The 14,353-nt window shown below is 31.6% G+C and overlaps 1 protein-coding gene across 7 annotated transcripts in view; it reads left to right on the forward strand.

The window, feature by feature from the left end:
• The window catches only part of WDR64 (WD repeat domain 64), a 173,240-nt gene extending 160,455 nt beyond the window's left edge, over positions 1-12,785 (forward strand). For all 7 annotated transcript variants that reach the window (XM_031966959.1, XM_031966963.1, XM_031966961.1 and 4 more), the window contains 5 exons: positions 798-986; positions 3,311-3,416; positions 4,271-4,351; positions 7,877-7,990; positions 12,612-12,785. In XM_031966959.1, coding sequence (XP_031822819.1) covers positions 798-986; positions 3,311-3,416; positions 4,271-4,351; positions 7,877-7,990; positions 12,612-12,692 — 571 coding nt within the window. In that variant the 3' untranslated portion in view covers positions 12,693-12,785. The remainder of the gene's footprint in view (positions 1-797; positions 987-3,310; positions 3,417-4,270; positions 4,352-7,876; positions 7,991-12,611) is intronic.
• Positions 12,786-14,353: the final 1,568 nt, after the last annotated feature.

Consider the following 14,353-nt stretch of genomic DNA (forward strand, 5'->3'; position numbering starts at 1 on the left):
GCCCATGATAGGTGGATCCATACTGTTCTCCTTTATGACTTTGAAGTGAGATAGGAAAATGAAGGAAAACTTGCCCAAATGTCATTTGTTTAAGCCTCATTACTTAGAGGTAAATATATATACTAAGGACTCCTCTTAGTTATCTTGTGTAAAAGAAAAACCATAGATAAAATGATGTCAAAAGATATTCCATAGCAAATGATCCACTATTGTCATCTTTTTTTTTCCCCAGAGACCAATAACTGAAAATAAGTATAATTATAAGGTAGAATGTAAACTGTTAGAGGGAAGGGACTGATTCATTTTGTCTCTGTAGCCCCAGTGCCCTAAAGTTCCTATACGTTAATAAGGTGAGGCCCTAAACAATATTTTTTTCAAAGATATCTTTGGATCTTTGGATCAAGTGAGAATATAGTTTTAAAAATCTTTTTCTTAGTGCCAAAACTTAAAAGTAAAAGTGTTTTATTTTATGGTTTAATTCTATCAATAATACTGGGTCCTAGTCACTCCTGCTTGGTTATGCATATTATTTGTGAAAAATCACCTTTGTATTCTCTCCCTTAGGTACCTCCTTTGCTAAATAAATTACTAAAACTGTATAGTCCTCAAATTTTGTTCAAAAGTATTATATGTCCTACATGAATAGTCTTATGGAATGGCACAGGATAAAAATTAGATATCTAAAAGATAAAAGAACTTGAAAAAAACTGAAGGACTCATAAAAAAGTACAAAAATGGTTTCAAAAGCAGTCTGTCACTTAATTTTAAGTACAAAATTTTCTCTTTACCTCTTCTAGAGTTTGGCATGCTCGTAATGGACATTACTGTGGCTACTTTGGACAGCGCAGAAAATTTGAACTGAATCAAGTATCTGATTTCATCTTGCCTTGTGATGTTAGTGAACGCCCTGTAGAAGTAAGAGAAGAGAGCAAATACACAGAAAAGAAACAGAAATATGAATATCCTCTAGTATTTGATCGCAACAAGTGAGATAACAATTTTTATTTTGAGGGCCAATTGTGAGAGTGGGAGATTATAAACTATATTTTTAAACAAAATAATGGAAGTTATGTTAAACTGTAAAATTATATGTAATATATAATGTATGTGTACCATGTGTGGGGCTATGTTGATACTAATATATAGTGGGAATGTATTTATCTTTTTTGGGGGGAGGGTAAAAATCCACCAAGAGACATGTATAACTAAAACCCAACTTAATGAACCAGTTTTAAGGGTTTGGTTTTTTTTTTTTAGAAGATTCTCTCTTTGATATATGGTATTGAACATACACACACATACCCCATTTCTTTTTAAAGAACTTAATATATTATATCAAAAGCATTTCAATAGCTTTTGAATTGACCTTTATGTCATCCCTTCATTTCATTCTATATACTATCACCATGTTAATATCCTTAATATTCAATCATTTCACTCTGTTGTTTAAAAATTGTTGCTGTCTTCCTCTTGCCTTTAGGATAACACTTAAACTTTGATTCTCCCAGAGCTGTAACTAAAGTGAGGAGTGATTTGAGTTTTGTCTCAGGAAACATAAGCTGAAAAGATGCAAAATCATTTTAAGAAGGATTTTTAAAGATTTTGCATTTGGATATTTATTATATTTACATTTTAGTCACATATGCATCTTTTGGCAATTGAAAGAACTGAATTTAGAACCTATTGACAACAATAATTAGATATAAGAGAAAACTAACAGATATCTACTACCAAATGAGCTCTTCCCCTGTACAGTCATATTATATATTGCTCCCACCCCAGGTAGTAGCCTCCTTAGAAATATCTTGGCATCTCCTACAGGGCTTGTGTCCTGGGAATTATTTCTTTATAAGGTGAAATCCCAGGATTTTCTCTTCCACCTAATTTATCTTTATTAATGCTTGTATTATTATATTTTATTCATTTTTCCAGTTATTACAATTGCTGTTTATATGTCTGGCCTTCATATTCTGGATCTAATCTATTTAATTTTTGACTTTTTCTCTCAATATTCTCCCATCCTAGACTTTACACTCCATATAGATCAATCTCCCCACTTTTGGTTGGTAATCTATGCTTATTCTCTCCTTCATATCCTTGCCTTGGATAGATACCACTCCTGTCCCTGGAATATTTTTCCATCTTCCTTTCACCTGGCCAAATTCTATACATCTTTATCCTCTACATTAAGCCTTTTCTAGATATTTCATAAGATCATCTAAATTTTAATAGGGAAATGACCTTAAAAACCAATTGTCCAAATTCCCTAATTTTATACATGAGAAAACTGCAAAGGTGAAGTAGCTTGTTCAAAATATCAGAGATGATATATAAATCCAATGCCAAATTTAGTGCTTTTCTCCCCCCACCTTTCTCTCCCACATTGCATCACATTGTCACTGATAAAGCAGATTTCCTGTGTTAACCAACCATCTTTTAAAATTTCTATTGTTTTTTTTTTCTTTAAAAGGGATCTGTATTTTGTTGATTTCCTAAATTTTGTTGATTTCCTAAAACTGAGTAATCATATTAAGGATCTTAGGTGTTTTCTCTCACCTGCCAGGATGCTGTTTATTTCATTTGTTGTTATTAATATTATATAGTGACTAGCCCCCTTGGGGCGGGGGGGGGAAGTCTTTTTTTTCATGGAAAAACATTGTCTGTTGGCTATTTTAAAAATTATATTACCATTAAAGATGTTTAAAGCCATATTGTATGTTCCAAATTGAATTTTTAAAGTAGGAATACAGGTTATATGGAAAGAAAAAATTACCAGAAACTTCATTTTAGAAAGTTTCCATGAGCCAGATAAAAGTAAAGAGTCAGCCATAGTCTACAGTCAATGGTTTTCCCAAATCTACTATGCATTATTACCTACTGTATGCTAATAAATGCAAATCAGTTATAGAAACCATGTGTTTTCTTTGGCTAGTAGCACTGGTAATCATAAGAACCATGACTTTTGTGTGACACAGTGAGTATGTTTTGTATTTTTAAAAAGGAGACAACTTGTGGTTTACTTTCAATGAGGAAGGGAAAATAGGACTGCTTAAGGGATTTTTGTTTTAGGAAAGAGAGGGACTGAATGATCACAGAGATTCTTTCCATATCTAAGATTCTATGATTTTATGAAGTTGAATGGAATATGGAGTGTAGTCAGCAATAGTTTCTTAAAAATATTTTGTTGAGGGTAAGTTAGGAAACTTGTGAACAAGAATGGGGATATTAGGTGTACTTTATTTTATTGCTGAGATGTGCTTTAATAAAATGAACTGCTAAAACTTATGTTTTTCTTCATATTTTTATGCAGATGGAGGAAAATGAGTTCATTCTCCTTATTATTCAGACGGCCAACTCCAAAACCCTTTGATGTTAATCAAGAATTTAAGTTTTTCAAAACACTTTCTTCTCCAAAGGTAATTTTCCTCCTTTCTATGCCTTCATTTTTGCTTTGCTAAAGGTATACATAGGTTAAGAGAAAAACAAGACCCAGAAGACTTTTTTTCTCAAGCACAAATTCATCCTTTTTGTGTGACAAAGTGAAGAGAGAACGGTGTATGTTATCCAGTCTGTTTTAACTTCTAACATCTCCTGTAACTTCAAGTAACATTAGGCATTTGGCCAACAGTTGACACAAACTTCATTAGCTATTTTTATGTGTAGTACAATCAATGAATTTTTAACCACTATTTATACCCCTTAAATTGTCTCTTATTAAAAAGCAGGAAAGAAGTGTCATATAATTGAGATTAAATGATTTAACCAATTTTAGTAAGAATAGAGACTTACTGAGTGCTCTGGTCCTAATTGGGCAAAGTTTGAAAGTTCTGAATTTAAAGGACCTGGGTACAAATCCTATTTCTGACACTATTGTGGGAACTTGGGGAAATCACTTAATTTATTTGGACTTCATTTTTCTCATCTATAAAATGAAGGTTTGGGATTAAGTGGACTCTGGGGTCTCTTTCTGCTCTAAATTTTGATTCTATAACTTCTTCAGTATGGCAATCAGACTAGAAGAGTTTAGTTGTTAAAGTTAAAAGTTTTCGAATCCCTCTCATTTGGATTTCACTAGCATTCATAAGGGGTCATTTTCCGCTCCCTGGAATTTTGCTATTTGTGTAATCATTTCCTTTTAAATACTGTTTATACTTGCTTAACACTATTCATATTAGGGCCTACTATTACAATCATCATCAATGACAGCTATTAACTAAATGGTAGCTTTGCATGAAACACATACATGTTCAATCACTCTTTTCTTTTACAGATTAGAAGAACTGTTTTGGAACGTTCCCAGATAGGAAACAAAGAAGCTGGGATTATATTTGGTGCTCTACATATATACAGGGTAAATTCAAGCTACTTTTTTTTTTAACATAGTAAAGTAAAATACTCCCATGATTTTAAAGAGAAGCACCTCCAATAATCAATAAATATATGTTTATTGAATCCATGCCCACTCAGCTGAGTGCTATTGATAATACAAAATAAATGTAAAACATTCCTGTGTTCTGTGAGCTTACAGTTTATTTAGGGAAATAAAATTAATTCATGTGAAACATTTCAAAACAATTTAATCCTAGATTATGTTACTCTCTCTTTTTACCAATCCTTCCATTCTGCCTATAAACATTGTCAAGTCCTTTATCAAAAAAAAAAAAAAGACTTCCTTAATCTATTTTCTTTTCAAGCACACTCTCTGTGTGTGTCTCTTTCTCTCTCTGTCACCCCTCTCTTTTCTTTTTTAATATTTTCCTGCTTATATATAAAAACAATTTTTAACATTCATTTCTTAAAAATATTTGCTTCTAAATTCTCTTCTTCCCCCTCTTCCACTTCCCCTCCCTAAGATGGTAAGCAATTTGATATAGGTCACTATTTTTGATCAGGCAAAACATTTTCATATTAGTCATGTTATAAAAGAATACAAACCAATAAAGAAACACAAGAAATAAAATGAAAAATAATATGCTTAGATCTGAATTCAAACCTCACAATTTATGCATGTGTTATTATGTAAGACATATGTCCATATTAGTCACAGTTATGAAAGAAGAAACATATCAAAAGGAAAAAAATAAAAAGAATAAAGTAATTGAAAAAAGCATCTACATTCAAGTCCATCAGTTCTTTATCTGGATATGAATAGCATTTTCCTTCATGAGTCCTTTGTTACTTGTCTTTGAACATTGTGTTGCTGAGAAATACTGGGTCTTTCATAGTTGATCATCACACAATGATGTCCATACTGTGTACAATATTTTCCTGATACTGCTCATTTCACTTTGTATCAGTTCAGTTCATGCATGTTTTTCTAGGTTTTTTAATGTCATTTCTTATCCCCTATTCATCATTTCTATTGCACAATAATATTCTATTACATTCACATCCCACAACTTGTTCAGTCATTTCACAATTGAAGGGCATTACCTCAATTTCCAATATTTTGCTATTATGAAAAGGGTTGCTATTAATATTTTTGTACATGTAGATACTTTCCCCTTTTTATGTTCTCTTTTGGATACAGACCTACTAGTGGTATTCCTGGATCAAGGGGCATACAATTTGTTTGTCCTAGTTGATCTTTAAACGTTTGGCAGAATTCATTTGTAAATCTATCTGGTCCTAATGAGTTTTTTTTTTCTTTTTTACCTCCTTAAGAACCTCATTCATGGCCTGTTCAATTTGTTTTTCTAAAATAGGTTTGTTTAGATATTTTAATTTCCTCTTCTGTTAATTTTGGTAGTTTATACTTTTCTAAGTAATATTACATTTCACTTAAATTGTATATAATTGGGCAAAACCACTCCTCATAATTGCTTTAATTTGATCCTCATTCATAGTGTATTCAACTTTTTCATTTTTGATACTAGTGATTTAGTTTTCTTCTCTTTTAAAAATCATATTAATAATTTATTTTATTTTTCATAAAACCAAGTCCTAGTTTTATTTATTAATTCAATGTTTTTTTGCATTCAATTTTATTTATCTCACCTTTAATATTCACAATTTATAATTTTGTGTTTAATTGGGGATTTTTAATTTATTCTTTTTCTAGTTTTTAAATTATATATCCAATATATTGATCTGCTTTCTCCATTTCAATGTAAGCATTTAGAGATGTACATTTTTTTCTGATAAATGCTCTTGCTGCATCCCATAAGTTTTGATATATTGTATCATTATTATCATTCTCTTTGATAAATTAGTTATAACTTCTATAACTTGTTCTTTAACCCACTCTTTGTTTAAGTTTAGTTTATTTAGTCTCTAATTAAATTTGTAATCCATGTTTCCATGGTTCTTTATAAAATTTAATTACATTGTAATCTGAAAAGGATGGATTTAATATTTATGCTTTTCTGCATTTAATCAAAAAGCATTTATAGACCTAATATATGGTCAATTTTTGTAAAAATGCCATATGCCAATGAGAAAAAGGTATATTACTTTCTATTCCATTCAGGATGAGAAGGCACAAACTTGAATTTCCACTGAAGCTTCACAATTCTCAGATCCCCCAGATTTAAGATGTTGATTTATCGGAGTTTCTGATAACTATAAATCTTGCTTTGTTCTAGTGGGAAAATGTCCCTAACTAAAGTCACCACTCAGACTGTGCTATAAAGTTCATTGGCCTTAAATAATCCATAAATTTCCTAGAGAACCTAGCAGCTCAAGCTTACATGGCAAAACCTGTCAGAGCAATCTACCAACAATTGAACCTACACTACCTAACAAATACTATATTTTGATAATTTTCTCAGTGCTAAAGCAGTCACTAAGATGCACTTAAAGTAAATGGAGTGAAGAGATGGCCCTGGATTCAATAAGACCTGATTTCAAGTCTCATTTCTGATACATTCTGGTGCTGTGACCCTGGGCAAGTCATTTAACTTAGCACCCCAGGCAATTCTAAGTTGTAATTGTAAGTTGGAGAGAAGATGTCAGTCTCTCTTGGTAAAAGATGTTTCTTTACAACTTCAAGAAAAACACTTGTTTAATAAAGATTTTGCCAGAGTATCAAGTTCATGCCAATGCCATCAATTTCATAATCATATGTCTTTAAACATCAGAAAGCTTATAGTTGTCAAATAGATCAAAATCAAAGGGTTTTCATAAATTATTAACATATCTAAATAATTAATTCAGCCATCTAAGTTACCACTGGAGACAACCATGCTCTAGTAATAAAAATTAGCGTGTACCTTGAATACAGAACTTTTCCAGCAGTCAGTATTTATGCTGTTTTACCACATTTCATCTTTGTCCAGGCTTTACCAGTTTAACTAGTTTAATCAGAAGATTAAAAGACAAGTGGATGGTATGGATAAAATCAGCCCAAAGACCATAGTGTCCTGAACATGTAATATTAGTTGATGGACCATGACAATTTTTTTACAAGTTCTAATGCATTAACACTTTATGAAAGTAAGGGGAGAAGAATATTACTCTTAGGTAAAACATAAAGTCTAATAGGATAATAAGGCTAAAATCATCCCTAAGTAATCATAATAGAGGACAAATAATTCTAAGTGGTATAAGTAGGATGTGGTGCAAATGGCCACTAGGAGATGTCTAGATCCAAAGACTGTCTGATAAACCTTTTGAAAAGATCCCACAAAAAGAAATGACACCATGGACAGCTCCCTGGGACTAGGAGGGCTTTCCCTTTTATTTGCAATATAAAAATGCAAAAGGGTAATACAGTTACATAAGCCAGAGGAAAAAAGCAAGTACAGTATAGCATGGGAGATGCTAAAGTGGATAACACTAGAAATAAAAGGAGAAAAGATTGTGTAAATCAGGGAAGAATCATGAGCACTAGGCAGGAAATTTAGTTTCATATCAACTATCCCTTTTTATTTTCCAGGTACCAAGCCCTACAAGTCTGAGATTCCTTCCCCTCATTGGTGCAGATGCTCATAAGGAGTCTTCAGAAAATTTCCAAGGAAAAAAGAAGGGAGGCCGTGTACAACATACACAAGTAAGCTTTGTACTAGGAATTCTTTGATGTGTTTCTGTTTAACTCTTAACATATATTTTTAAAAATACAATCTTATTTTATTTTCAGTTTTAATTTCTTCCTCCCATCTCTACCTTCCCCACTCATTAAAGAAATAGGAAAAAAGAAACCTGTTACACACATATATACCCACATATAGTTAAGCAAAACAAATTCCCACATTAACCTAGTGTGTGTGTGTGTGTGTGTGTGTGTGTGTGTGTGTGTGTGTGTGCACTGCAGTCTTAAAGTTTATCATCTCTCTATCTGTAACTTAATAGCAAACCTCATCATGAATCTTTTCTGGTTGGTTCCATTGTGCTAATTGGAATTCCTGAGTCTTTCAAGGTTGTTTTTCTTTTATTGTATTGCTATTATTGTAGTAACTGTTCTCCTAGTTCTGTTCACTTCATTTTGCATCAGTTCATACATGTCTTCCCTTCTAAAACCATCTCCATCATATTATTGCACAAAAGTATTCCATTACATATGTTATATGTGCCACATATGCCATAACTTGTTAAACTATTTCCCATTTTCTAATTATTGGCCACCACAAAATGAACTATCAAATATTTTTCTATGTATGGTCCTTTTTTTCTTTCTCTAATATCTTTGAGGTATAGACCCAGTACTGATATTACCAGGTTAAAAGACATGCACAGTTTAATAGATGTGAGATCATAGTTCCAAATAGAACTCCCTATTCTGATTTGAAATCCTTTCCACTTTTCCCATTTATCCAGAACATATTGTACTTGAAATATTCTAGTCCATCTGTTTTATCTTATAAACTTTTATACTGAATGTGTGTTTAAGCCAATGAAATAGAAATTGGGAGCCAGAAAGGCAAAGGTAAAGTGAAAACAAAGAATTATTTTATTAAAATAATAAAGCTGTGTCTACTATGGCTTTCTATCTCATAGTTCACTTGTTTAGAAAACAGGTAACTCCATATGTTATCTGGGAGAGATTTTATTATATATAAATAAATATATATATGTACATATATATATATACATTCAATATAAAAGTATATATATATACATATGTATATATATATTTCAATCTATGTGCAAAGTTAAGAGTTTTTACTAATTTTATAATGGAGAGAGTATCACATTTAGATTCAACAGACCAGCACTAAGATATTGGACCTATTACTTATAACTTATGTGACCTATGGAAAATAACTACATCTCTCTATAACTCAGTTTCCTTACCTGAAGAATGCAGGGGAGAAATTATTTGATTAAATAATCACCATGGTTCCTCTAAGCTCTTAAGTGCTCCACTGGTACCCACTATTAATCAATTTGTAAGAACTTTTAACCCAACTTGATGCCTTCTATCTAGTATGTTTTAAGCTAGTCTGTTATATCAAAAGTTACTAGAGAGAGGGGGATATGTAAGCAATAATTTTTGTAGTCCTTCTTTCCATGACATCAAACTGAAAATATGAAAAGAATAACATTTGGAGAGGAGGGTGGGGCAAAAGTTGATTTCACTAGATTGTGACGTTGGACAAGTTACTTAGCCTCTTAAAATCTTAACTTCCTCCCTCTTCTGTCTAGATGGATAGGCATTAATGACACAGGATGGTATAGTGGAAAAGACAACATTAGATGGAGTCAACAAACTTAAATTCTAATCTCCAAACATCTAATTTAAAATATCCTTAGCCAAAGTGCTTCATTTCTCTTTTCCCTTGTGTTCAGTGAATTGACTCGATTAAATGATCATTTAGTCCTATTCCAATTCTATAATTCATTGTTCCTATTCTATTACATGAAGAGATAATGCAGATGATGTTAGAATATATTTTGGCAATGGTAACATTAAATAAAATTTGTTTTGTACAACAAAGATATTAATAGCTATATATTCCGTCAAAGGTAATATGTAAACAAGTGTTATTATGTAAATAGTTATATTAATATTTGAATTTTAAGTCAATAAGAGCTCTTTTGAATCAAAAAATATTATTTTATAAAGAAATGGTAATATTTTAATTTTTGGTTCATGGAATTAATGATTACATAGGTAATTCAAACAAGCTGTGTTCACTGACAGTAATTTGGGTGGAGGAAAGACCATATGATAGTGGAAGAGAATCCAGTGAATTTAACATGATCTATTCCTGATTATCTGAGTGAATGGTGCAAAATACTAGATAAACTAGATGGGGTAGTGGTTTTCCAGCCAGTGTACTAGCCTTCTGACAACTTCATTCATACCCCTCAGTATGAAAATTACTTCTACTTAATGCATTGTATGAGTGATTTGAGGGCATTAGATATGCCTTCCTACTTTTGTTTTGATTAGACAATTATTAAAAATAATTAACATTTTCTGACTCAAATGTTGACAACAAGGAAGAGATAAGGAGGAAAAGTCTAATATCCAAAATTAACCATGTATAATATGACAATTACATATATCCATGCTATACAACTAATTAGCCATGCAACTTTGAAAAAGATATTTCCCCTCTCTGGGTCTCTTTAAAATGAAGAGATAAGACAAAGTGATCTTCAAGGTCTATATCAATTCTAAGATTCTATGGTTCTATAAATCAAGTTCATATATTTCAAAATTGACTCTTACAACCATTTTCTTGGAATATGTAGGATAGCAAAACATGTTCAGAATTAAAGAAAACATCATGTCATTTGATTTTCTAGAAATAAATGTTTTTATTCCAGTTAATAACTCTGATAGGTCATTCTGTACACAAGGAAAGAACATATTAGGACTGTCTCCATATGCTAACAAGAATAGAAATTATGAAATAGTAGTACAATTTCTTCTGGTTTTACAGGATGACAACAGATGTGATACTTAGGAAGAAGTAATGAATTGAGAAATTATTCAGTATAGAGATATAAAACTGAATTTGGAGTCACTTTTGCCACTTTGTGCTTTATGAATTCTTGGGTGGCATAATTTCAGTCTTTGTGTATGAGTATGTTACTTAACAGCATTAGGTCTCATTCATAAAATGAGGAAGTGGAACTACATGATCACTATGGTCCCTTCCAACCTTAAATGCATGAGCAATTTTGGCTGCTGAAAATTAACTCTTAAGATGCCAATCAAATTTGTAACCTCAAATAGAATGAAGAAAAGTCAACTTTACTATTTTTCTGTGCCTGGCACATAATAGACACTTAATAAATGTTGATTGAGTAAAATAATATAAATGACAAATGTTGAATATAAGGAATAGAATAACAGAAATATATTGATCTATTCTGTCCAAAACATTTAAGAGGAGACCATTTAGTTAGGTCTTCAATAGTTTTAGGATATGATTTTTACCTGACCAATGACTCATGAGTAAGTCTTTAACCTTGTTTCCTCATTAAAAAATAAACTCAGAAAGAAGTCACTAAAAAAAAAGGAAGATTTAGAAAGTCTGAGGAAATTACTAACAAATTCTGGGTAATAATCATGTCATATGTCTTAGAACAGATAGGGATCCCACAGGCCATCTTATCCATTATCTTTGCTTTACAGATGAATAACATGAGACTTAGAAAGATGAAATTAATTATTTTTCTAATCTCCGCTTATGATTGCACAAACTGAATAACAAAATAAGAACTAGAACTTGACTCTTTGCATCATATCAACCTAGTTTTACTTAGTGATTTGGATGTTAAAGGGAAACATAAACTTTTTCTTTGGGGAATAGAGGTAATTTCAAAATATCAGAGATACCAAAAGCCCTAATTAGGATAAGAATGAATGTTTAAGTAAGAGTAAGGAACCTCCACTTCTCCAATTTATTTCATTTAGCTTACAAAGTAATTGAACCTGAAGTATTGAGGAGGGAGTGGAATTCCTTTCTGGAAAGCTGCTGTTGCTAAAACATTCAGAATAATTTTTTGAATTATGTAAAGCAGTTGAAGGGCTATGATTGATTTACATTTCAAAAGATTTTGATAAGAACTGACCCTTGCTTAACTATGAAGTAACCAGAAGTTTTTGATCAAAGCAATTTTTTAATACTTTCTAATCCTTTTCCCTCTTCATCACTCTTTTCCCTCCTCTTTCTCTTCTTCCTTCTCCTCCCTCTTCTTCTTCCCCTTCCTCCTCTTCCTCCTCTCTCCTCTTCCTCCTTTCTTCCTCCTTCTCTTCCTTCTTCTTCCTTTCTCTTCCTTCTTTTCTTCTTTCCTTCTCCCTTCTCTTCTTCCTCCACATCCTTCCTTTTTCTTATTGCTTCCTTTTTCCAATCAAGATATTATACACATGCATTTCTGTCCTTAATTTTTAAGCCAGACTAGTTTAAGTTTTAATATGGTTTTCTCTCTTAAAAAAAAGAAAAAATTCAAAGCCAAATACTTGCAATGTAGTTGAGTTTCTTTCTTCTATCAGTTAATACTTTTAATAGGAATATATACGTGTGTGTGTATGTGTGTGTATCCTTACTTTAGAGAATGCTTTCTACAAAGAAAACATGAAAGGTTAGAAGGAGATTTCTTTCTTTCTGGGAGAAAATGTAATTTGTGAATACATCAAAGTTCAAAATGGTGTCCAACATTCACAATATTTACCTTTACAATTTTAGATAGTAATCAAGATATCCTTTTTCTCACAGGCTCGAAGGAGAAGTCTGAGAAGAAGTTTAGCCCCAGGGGTTAATCTGATTTCTGCATTCTTCCCACCCATTCAGAAGTAGGAGGAGAAAAATTAAAAGTTGCTGCTACCCAGTCTTTAAATAAAACCTTAAGATCTGGTCAACATGTTAATGGACAGTCTTTATTTCAACATGGTGAGTAAGTAGTACTATGGGTATCTTCACACCTATCCTTTAGGCTGATATAAAGAAAATTCTCTAGGGACTTTTAATGTTTTCACTAAAATGCTCAGAATATCAAGCAAACATAAATCAATCACCTTCAATATCTTACACACATTGAAGCCTATTTAAATAATCTGATTTTTTTTTGCAGTACAAAAAGATATCAGTGAATAGGTAAAATTGACCAAAAGGGAAGATATTTAGTTTATAAATTTTCATTATTTAGTTTTACAAATGAGGGAAAATATTAGTAAATATATTTTCAACTATGTACATTAATATGATAACCTACCATTTACAAATAACTATAATGACTTAACAGTCTTAAGGTCTACTAGGAACTTTTACTTTTTTTAAAAAATCTCATTCCTTTGTACAGTATTCCTTACACAGGAGATAATTAATAGTTATAAATTGAATTGAAATAAAAGGTTAAGAATGTTTTGGGTTGGGATTTTTGGGGGGTTTTTGGCAGAGGAGAAAGAGGACTGACTTATTCCTTGTACCAAAGTTTTCTTTTAAACTATGGGTGGCAAATCCATATGGGCTTCCTATAAGTGAATGTGAAGGTCACAAAAAAATTTGGCAATAGCAAAATGTATCAAATATTCTGCCAGGATTTAATTATGGAAAAATAAACAAGAACATCCATGTTATTAGTATACAAATTTGCTTTTATCTTTAATAAATGGTAAAATTATTTATATCAAAAAATTATTTTAAAATAAATTTCTTTATAATTTATTATCAACAATTGTTTGATTTGTAAATCTATTTTGAATAACTATATGCCTATATATCCAGGATCACATAAAAATTTCCCAAGCAAAAAGGAGTTTCAAATGGAAACAGCTTAAGAAGCCCTGCCCTATGCCAATACAGATTGACTCCTGCTCTGCAAAATCTTAGAGTTTGCTTGGGCATTGAGAAATCAAGTAACTTTGCCTCCTTATCACAGTCAGTGTGTGTCAGAGGAAGGACTTGACTGTGGGACTTTTAAACTCCCAGGCACTCTCACTATCTACTATGCCAGAATCCTTTTCAAGTATATGATAAATTTAAATTTTTAAAAAATTGCTAAAGTTCAACTCTGACTATATCTCACCCCTCTCTACTCCTTCAGAAACAACTAAACTCTGAACTCTTTATTCTAATATTTAAAACCCACCATAATGTGGCTTCAATCTACCTTTTAAGACATATTCCCCTTCATCTACTTTATGCTATTGCCAAATTGGATTACTTTGTAGATTTTTTTACCCATTCCCACATCTTTTTTTTTTTTTTGCTCTTACCACAACCACTTCTATCACTAAAATGCAAGGCCTTCCACCCATTTCAATCTACTGATACGCTAGCCATATTGTAAGAATTAAATCAAATGCTATGTCCATAAAAACTTCATGAATCTGCCAGTCTAGAAACAGAATCACAGGACGTACAATTTTTAAAAAGAACCTTAACAATCATCTAATCCAATGTTCTCGTTTTATAAAAAAGGAAATCAGTTTGCCAGCAAGCATTGAGACTACTATGAT

This window comes from Sarcophilus harrisii, chromosome 4 (genome assembly GCF_902635505.1).
Source record: "Sarcophilus harrisii chromosome 4, mSarHar1.11, whole genome shotgun sequence".
Classification (NCBI taxonomy): domain Eukaryota; kingdom Metazoa; phylum Chordata; class Mammalia; order Dasyuromorphia; family Dasyuridae; genus Sarcophilus; species Sarcophilus harrisii.